Source organism: Pediculus humanus, genomic scaffold (genome assembly GCF_000006295.1).
Source record: "Pediculus humanus corporis 1103172107526 genomic scaffold, whole genome shotgun sequence".
Classification (NCBI taxonomy): domain Eukaryota; kingdom Metazoa; phylum Arthropoda; class Insecta; order Psocodea; family Pediculidae; genus Pediculus; species Pediculus humanus.
In genome coordinates, this window is record NW_002987142.1 from 80,404 (window position 1) to 89,880 (window position 9,477).

Consider the following 9,477-nt stretch of genomic DNA (forward strand, 5'->3'; position numbering starts at 1 on the left):
AACTGGAGAAAACTGGAGAAAAAGAAAGAAATGGATTATTCGATTGCTGCACTTTACTTGGCAAAAAGGGAATATTTTGGGCATTCGAATAGTTTAAACTTTTCTTAGCTATTATTATTATTATTATTATTAGTATTAGTAGTCGAGTAGTTGAAAAATTATTTAAATAATAATAATAATAATAATAATATTAATAATACTAATGTTAATACTTATCGTTGTTTTCGAAGATAAAGAGAGAGAGAGAGAGAGAATTGCGTCAAATTTATTTATCTCACATACTTATACATAAATAAATAAATAAATAAATATTTATTAAAATTAATTAGGTTAGTGTCAGTTAATAACACACGTGTGTAAATAATAATAATAATACGTTTGCTCGTTCGCGTTTATTTAAAAAAAAAATTTTATATTTATAAAAAATATTAATGATAATATATATATTTGTATGTATATATGCGAATAGATAGATAGATAGATGGCTGGTGGTAGACAGGTAGATAGATAGATAGGTAGATGCACGCAATCATATAAATTTTTTTTTTTTGTAGGTATTTAATAATTTAAAAATAAAATTGAAATTAACTTTTTTTTGCTTCTTTGTTATAACAAACGTCGTCGCCTTTTAAACAAAAAAAAATTGAAAATGTTTAAAAAATTTAAATTTTATCGAAAGTTTAAAAAAAATGCTTTTTTTAAAATTATATATAATTTTAAATAAAATTAATAAATTTTATTTATTTCTTATTAATATTCTTTTTATTTTCTTTTTGTTCGTTTGTTTTTTTACATGAGTGAATGAGCTACGGAATCGGTGAATGATTGATTGATTGATTGAATGAATGAAACGGTTAAAGGGAAAACGTAAACTTATCAGGTTTTTAATATTAACAGGCTCGAGAAAATTTAATAAATATAATTATTATTATTATTACCATTTGAGTTTCTATTTTAATAATGATGATAACAAGAAATAATAATAATAATTTATTTTTAAATCTTGTAAATATTTTAACCTGATTATTATTGAAACATACAAACAGAAAAATTGTTTGTTTGTCGTTGTTCGTTTTTGAAGATAAAAAATTTAAATCCATCTTTTTTTTTTTTTTTTGGAAAAAAACCGTTGATGTTAATAATAATAATAATAATAATAGTGATTTATATTATTATGTTTTTAATTTATTATTTATTTTTTTATATTTTATTATTATTATCATTATTATTAGTTTATTTATTGATTTTATTTATCAATTTTGTTATATATATTTATTTTTTAATTAAAAATAATTAATTTTAAAATTTTATTTATTTATTTTTTCGATGGAGTTTTAATAAAATTACAAATTAGTATAATTAATTAGTTTTATTAAGATGCTATTTTCCGGTTGATGATGAAGAAGAAGAAGAAGAAGCTTTGGCTGCTGCTGCTGCTTGTGCTGCTTTTTTCGCTTTAACCATTTCTGCTAATTCTTTATATCTTCTCATGCAGTCTTTTTTCGATCTGCCCGGAATGCATTTGGCTATTTCGTCCCATCTATCCGGAGTTGTCGGACCGTAAGTTCTGAAAATAATAATAATAATAATAATAACATAAGAGTCATCGACTTGGAAAAAAAAAGAAAATTCGTTTGTCGTTTTGTTTTGTTCGAACCTCAAAGCTTGTTCTAATAATGTTTGTTCGTTTGCAGTCCATGGAGTCAGACCTTGTAATTCGGCAGGTGTATCGAATCTTTCTGTTGTTTTTGACACGTCACCAACAGCTTCTAAACTTTTTGCAACTTTTTTACCCTTTTCGAAATTGTCAAACGCTTTCTTATTCGCCGTTTCTTTTAATACGTTCTTTGTAAAATCGTTGTTTTGCAAATCTTTGGCTTTGGCCAAAACTTCTTTGGCGGTGAATTCGACATTATTCGAACAGTGTTGATTAATAAATTTAGCAACGACTTCCCACCTTTGATTCGTTCCTGCCGGAAACAAATTAACTGCTTTTATCAACAGTTGTAAACTTTCTATAGACCATTCTTTTTTGCTGCTATTGCTGCTGTCATTTTTATCGCTCCCTGAATATGCTTTTATGTGAGCAGATCTTTCTTCTTCTAATTTTTTTTCAATTTCTTTTATCGATTGTACAAGAGCATCTCTACCCTTTTCTTGAATTTCAGAAATCACTGCTGTCAATTCAGAGAGTTGAAACGTTTCGCAAATTTTTTCTACACCCGTCATATGTGCTACTAATTCGGAATTATCATTTATGTAATAATTATTCGTTTTACACATATCTCTCAATGTTTTCCTTTTCTGTTTCATTTGTCTTTTCAATGCTTCTCGTTCTTGTTTGAGAGCCTCTTCTTTTGCCTTTTTTTCAGCTTCTGCTTCTTCCTTTTCCCTTCTACTTTTCTCGGCCGCTTCTCTCTGTATTCTTTCCTCTTCTTCTTGTTTCGCTTTTAATGCTTCTTGCTTTGCTCTCTTTGATGCTAATTTTTTTTCCTTTTCTTCTTGTTTAAATTTCATTATTCTAGGATCTAATTCATAAGCTGTATCAACCAAAGATCTTATTCTTGACATTTCTTCTTTTTTTAATTTAGCTCTAGCTGCTTTGTTTTGCTTATCTATATATCTTCTCTCTAATCTATCTTGTCCTTTTTCTTTTTCATCTTCGTCTAAATATGAGTATTCTCTCCACGATTCAAAATTATACCAAAATGAATAAAATTTTTCTACTTGTTCTCTAGGTAAATTCATTCCTCCTAATTTTGGCACAGGTGTTTTTTCAGACCACCTAGCATTTCTTTCGAATACAGGTGTAAAAACTTCAAAAAAATTATTTCTCGAGTGCTCATTATTGGAAGGAATGCTGTTATCAAATAAAGGATCAACAGAATCGTAAGATCTTCTTTTATCTTTATTACCAAGGATTTCCCAAGCTTTACTAATACAAGTAAAATAATCATCGCTAGGTTTTACTTCCTCTCCGGCTGCTTTTCTTTTGTCAGGGTGATGTTTCAATACTTTTGCGTGATATGCTCTTTTTATATCATCATCTGTTGCTTTAAAACGAAGCCATTTCATACCTAAAACAGCATAGTGATCTTGATTTTTCCAATCTTTAGGATCTAGACTTCTAAGAAAAGACACATCATCATCGAAAACAACGTGTTCGGTATTTTCAATATCTTCGTTTATTTCTTCGTTGGTGTCATCAAATTCAGAGTGCCCTTGCAACCGTTTGTAATATTTTAAAAAGTGTGGCCCTATACATTGTACTTTACGAGTACTTAAATTAGATACTTGAACTATGTTATTTTCCATTTCCCTCTGCTCCACCATTATTTAAAATAACAAATTTAACTAAATTGTGTGTGTGTTTTTTTTTTTTTATAGAAGCAGTGTCAGTATTATATTCTTAACATTTTTAATTACGAAATACGGTTACAAAATATTTTAACCTAACTTTGTCACAGATCAAATTTTGAAAAACGTCAAGTGCTTCTAAAGCCACGATAAAAAAAAAATTTTTTAATTTTTGACTTCTGCTTGTAGTTTATTCATAAACCAACAATTTTAAATTAATAATAGAAACTTTTATTTTGTATTTTTTTATTTATTTATTTTTATTAAAAATTTTTCATTAAAATACTTTGTTAAAATTTTTATTTTTATTTATATAACTTACTGTAATTAATAAAGTAAATTAAAGTAAATTTTATGAAAAGTTTCAGTGATAAATATTAAAGAAAATAATTTTTTATTGCACAAATTATCTTATAAAAAAAATTTTTTTGGGGGCGTTTATAGGCTTTTTTATTGTTAAGATCTGGAGTTTTTATTGCAAATTAAAATTTTAAATATTAGGTAAAGAGATTTATTTGTTTTGATCTGTTGCCAATTAAAATTCAATAGATTTTTTAAACAATTTACTTAATTTCACCGAAAAAGTTTAGATTTGAAATTTATTTCTGATTGAAAAAATTTTTTTAAATTCTGTTTATTAAAATTTAATTTAAGCTTTTTTTTTATTTTTAGAATTACAGACTAAATCAAATAAATCAATTAATAAATTTTTATTTATTTATCTAAAACTTGTAATTAAGTTCTTTAAAAATAGCTCGAAGAAAAGTTTACAATGGATTGTGCTTCAAAATGGGTAGACACTGGATGGGTCCGTTTATTCTCGGAGCTATTATTGCTTCAATACTTTTGTTTTTTAGTTTGAGAATAGAACAAAAAGGTATTTAATTTTATTCAGTTAACAATATTTTTTATTTATTTTTCAAAATATTTTATTTTTATTTCACTATGATAATTAATTTGTTCACTTTTTTTTTTTTTTTTTTAAAAAGTTTCAGGTGATAATATGCTTGGATTTAATGTTAGAGAAGCTCAACTGGCAGGAAGAGTCAGAGAAATGGAAGAGCAAAATTATTTGCTTAGGCATCAATTAAGTTTAAGTCAAGGCCAATTAGTTCAAGCAATGAAACAAGCTGTTGTCAATAATACTACAGAATCTCCAATTCATAAATGCACTAAGGTATAATCATAAAATAATATGTGTTTATTTTTTAAATAATTTTTTTAAATAATTTTTTTATTTTATTTTTTTTATTTTACTTTTAGGAAGCTGAAATTTCAAAATGTGAAATTATTCATGTGGCCATCGTTTGTGCAGGTTACAATGCTTCACGCTCTGTCGTCACTTTAATCAAGTCCATTTTGTTTTACACTAGGAATCCTCTTCAGTTGCATTTTATTGCCGATTCAGTTGCTTGGCATATTTTAGAAACTTTATTTAAAACCTGGAGTGTACCACAAGGTACATATTTTCCAAGTATCAAAAGATATTAAAGCTTTAATGAAAAAAAAATTAACTTTTATTTTTTTCAGTTGATGTTCGATTTTATCCTGCTGAAAATGTAGTTCCCGATGTTTCATGGATTCCAAATAAGCATTATTCAGGAGTTTATGGTTTAATGAAATTAACACTACCAAAAATATTACCCAGAAATTTAACTAAGGTAGTTGTACTTGACACAGATGTTACATTTGCAACTGACATTGCAGAGCTTTGGAAACTCATGACAAAAATGTCGGACAAACAAGCATTTGGTTTGGTAGAAAATCAAAGCGATTGGTATTTGGGTAAACTTTGGAAAAATCACAAGCCGTGGCCAGCTTTAGGAAGAGGGTGAGACATTTTTTTTTTTTTTTAAAGATTTGTAAACAGTAGTTTATCGATGAAACAAACTATATTTTTTTTGTTTTAGATACAACACAGGCGTGATTTTGCTTCAAATGAAACGTTTAAGACGTTTAAAATGGGCTCACCTGTGGCGTTTCATAGCCGAAAAAGACTTAGTTACCATGTATTCGACTAGTTTAGCCGATCAAGATATATTAAATGCCATTATTAAGCAATATCCCGAACTTGTTTATAAATTGCCTTGTCAATGGAATGTTCAATTGAGTGATAACACTCGGAGCGAACTATGTTACACCGAAGTCACCGATTTGAAAGTAATCACCTTAATTTCTTCCTTCGCACTACAATTTATCAGTTTATGAAATAATTTTTAATTTAAAAATTTTTTCCAGGTCATACATTGGAATTCGCCAAAAAAATTAAAAGTTCAAAATAAACACGTTGAATTTTTCAGAAATCTTTATTTGACTTTTCTCGAATACGATGGTAATTTGTTGCGTCGAGAACTTTTCGGTTGTAACATATCGAGACCGTCGGTTCCGCAACAAGAATTGAGAAAGTTAAACGAAGAAGATCAATGTTACGATTTTCGTCGTGCTCGAATTTCCCGATTAAGAACTCATTTGTATTTTTTGGATTACGATTACGAGCCTTCGACGGACGGAGCCGACGTCACTCTCGTTGCTCAGTTATCAATGGACCGACTCCAAATGGTTGAAAATCTTTTGAAACATTGGGAAGGTCCCATTAGCCTTACGTTGTACATGTCGGATGCTGAGGCACAGCAATTTCTAAGTTACGCTCTTAGTTCTGAAATTCTTAGCAGTAGGAAAAATATCGGATATCACATCGTTTATAAAGAAGGAGTAAATATACAAACATATAAATCCGTGTAGTTTCACGTTAATAATGATAATAACAAAAAAAAAAATGTTTTCTTTGTTTTTTAGAATTTTTATCCGGTGAATTTGTTGAGAAACGTTGCATTACAACAAGTTAAAACGCCTTTTGTGTTTTTAACCGACATTGATTTCCTTCCAATGTTTGGATTATACGAATACCTTAAAACTTGCGTGCAATTATTAAATTTAGAAAATTCAAATAAGGTACGAAATAAATTAAAATAAACTCTTAACAGTTTGGAAGGAAAAAATGTTTCTTATCGAAATATTTCGTTTCAAAATGTCATTAAAAAAAATTTTTTTTTTTAACATTTCTCAAGTTTACGTCGTATTTTGATCTTTTTTTGTACAAAAAAAAAAAATTTTAATCTCTTTAAAGGCTTTGGTGGTTCCTGCATTTGAAACACAACGGTATCGAATTACATTTCCTCGTAGTAAAGCCGATCTCCTTCGTATGCTAGATATGGGTTCCTTATTCACATTCAGATACGACGTTTGGCCAAAAGGTCATGCCCCGACAAATTATACAAAATGGAGAACGGCAACGAGTCCCTACGAAGTAAGTTACTACGAAATTTATTTTATTAATATAAATAAAAATTTTCACACAGAGAGAGAGAGAGAGAGAGAAACGTAATAAAATTTTTATTTTTTTTATTTTGAAAAAAAAAAGGTCTCTTGGGAACCAGATTACGAGCCTTACATTGTGGTAAAAAAAGATATTCCTCTCTACGACACACGTTTCGTAGGTTTCGGATGGAATAAGGTGGCACACATAATGGAACTCGAGGCCAAAGGTTACGAATTTGTAGTTTTACCAAATCCATTCATCGTTCACATGCCTCACGCTCCATCTTTCGACATAGCAAAATTTCGAAGTTCGGCCGTTTACAGAAAGTAAAATAACAAAAATCGTATTTTAAAAGATTTTTTTTTTTTTTTTTGTTCAAAAGATTTATTAGAATTCGAAAATTTTTTTTTTTTTTTTCAGATGCTTGGAAATATTAAAAGAAGAATTCACAAGGGATTTGAAAAAAAAATACAACAGAGTTTTTGCTGTCGGAAAAAAAGAATCAGCGGAAAACAATTTCTGATCCGTTCGGCGGGCGCCGACCGATTTGTACTTTTTTTAAAAAAACAAACAAACAAACAACAACAACAACAACTCGAATCGTTTTTTTTTACGTTACTTTACTTTACTTTGAGGTTAAAATGTTGTTGAATCGTAAAGTAAAAAATTATTGTTTGGAAAAGTTCAAATCAAGTCGCTTCGCTCGCCGAATAAAAAAAAAAAAATTTTTTTAACGACACGTTACGTTACGTCACTACTTTGTTATTTTATTATTTTTAACATTTTCAACTTGGGGAGGGGAGGGGAGGGAAAGGAAGAAAAAAGGTTTTTCTTTTTTCCCCCTTTTTTTTTTTTACAATGACTGATAGTTTATTATTCGTATCAAGTGCAGTAAATTTTGCAATATATTTAGTCAATATTTTAAAACACATACACACACACACGTGAACTCACACGTGTTTATAAATATGTAAACGTCACACAGTAGTTTTTTATTATATGATAATAAAAGAAAAAAATTTTACAAAATAATTACGAGGGTGATAATTAATAAGGTAGCGCCATGCATTTCTAGTCAGTAATAAATATGCCGAAATTTTTCTCATCGTCATCATCATTATCATTATTATTATTTTTATTTAAAACGACTGATTTGTATTAATTTTTTTTTTTTTATAATTTGCAATGCATTTCTTACTCAAAGGTGGAGAAGAAAGAAAAAAGAAAAAAAGAACGAAAATACTCATTAAAATTTTTCATTAAAATTTTTTTGCAATAATTTTTTGCATTTTTCTCTTATTTTGTTAAGTTTTTTCTGTTTTTTTTTTTTTTTTTTTAAATAAATTTATATTTTTTGTTATTATTTTTATGTATTTAAATAGTAGTAATAATAATAATAATAAATGCAAAAAAGTTTTTTTTATATCAACGACATTTTTTATTTTTTATTTCTATTATTAATTTTTATTTAAATATATACATACATATAATAAAATATATTTTAATGAAATTTTTTTTTTAATACAACTTGTTGTAGTTTTAGGTATTATTATTATTATCATTATTATTATTATTATTATTATTATTATTATTATTATTATTATTATTATTATTATTATTATTAATTAATAAAAAGTAGTTGAAAGTTTTTTTTTTTTTTTTTAAATATACATATATATTTAAGAATTTAAATAAGCAATTGAAAAAATAATAATTTAGTGCAGTTTATTTTAAATTTAAATGTTATTGTAATATTAAATTTTTATTAAATGTTTTCTATAATCTTCAAACGTATATATTTATTTATCATCATCATCGTATTTAATAATAATAAGAAAAAAAGGAAAATTTCCTTTGAAGTTTTTTGACATTTAATGTTTTTTTTTGAAACGGTTGCTCGGTGATTATTATTATTATTTCATTAAAAGTTTCTTATTGAAAATGTCTCTTTTAAATAATGTGACACGTATCATTTCCGGTTTCAATATGGCGGCGGTTTTTATTTTGAAATTTTGTGTATTTCAACCTTTTTTCTGTTTCTTTGCCTCTCTGTTGTTTTTTGCCCCAAGTACGGATACTTGCATACCTGAAGTACCTGCTTCTCCTTAATTTACATCATTTTTGTGCATCTAAAAACGACATCCTGTTTGTTGGCGGTTGTTACTTTTTTCTACAGATTTTCAAATGGTCCAAATGATACTTATTGCCACTATCAGACATTTTTTAATTAAATAATCAACAATTTCCGTTTTTTTAACATTTTTAAGGTTTACCAATTTCCTCTTTATAATACCTTAATACATCTCCAAACTCTTTCTTTGTATTGTTCAAATTTACTTACCTTAAAATTTTTCCAAATACCTTCTTCAATTTAACAATCCTCCATTTTATTTTTTATAACAACATTTATCTCTTTTAAAAAAAATTTTAAATTTTATTATTATTATTATTTTTTTTTTTTATTTTCCAATTCATTTTCAATTAAATCTTTATAAGATTTTTTTTTTTTTTTAAATTTTCTAATTTCAAAAATTCAATTTTTATTCCCTTTTCTCCCTCATTAATCCTTTTCATCCATTTTTATAATAATAATAATTATTACATTTCTTAACAAATAAATAAATAAATATATATATATATATATATATATATATATATATATATATATTAAAATTTAATATTAAAGTAATTGATTTATTTATTTATATATAAAAAGTTTAGGTTGTATTATATTTCAATTAAAATATACAAAAAAAAAGAAAAAAAACGAACGTTTAAAATCTTATTAAATTCAATTTGTA

General features: G+C 26.3%; 2 protein-coding genes across 2 annotated transcripts; one reads left to right on the forward strand and one right to left on the reverse strand.

Moving 5' to 3' along the window:
• Positions 1-1,380: 1,380 nt before the first annotated feature.
• Phum_PHUM178600 (uncharacterized protein) lies at positions 1,381-3,333 on the reverse strand (the record flags this gene model as incomplete). The annotated part of the gene is made up of 2 exons (XM_002425131.1): positions 1,381-1,567; positions 1,658-3,333. 2 exons carry the CDS (start codon positions 3,331-3,333, stop codon positions 1,381-1,383), a joined length of 1,863 nt encoding a protein of 620 aa, XP_002425176.1.
• A 1,027-nt stretch (positions 3,334-4,360) lies between these two features.
• Positions 4,361-7,199, forward strand: Phum_PHUM178610 (uncharacterized protein; the record flags this gene model as incomplete). The annotated part of the gene is made up of 9 exons (XM_002425132.1): positions 4,361-4,534; positions 4,621-4,816; positions 4,888-5,188; positions 5,268-5,517; positions 5,596-6,069; positions 6,154-6,309; positions 6,485-6,664; positions 6,779-7,002; positions 7,097-7,199. The coding sequence occupies 9 exons, from the start codon at positions 4,361-4,363 to the stop codon at positions 7,197-7,199; spliced, it is 2,058 nt and encodes a 685-aa protein (XP_002425177.1).
• Between the last annotated feature and the right edge of the window lie 2,278 nt (positions 7,200-9,477).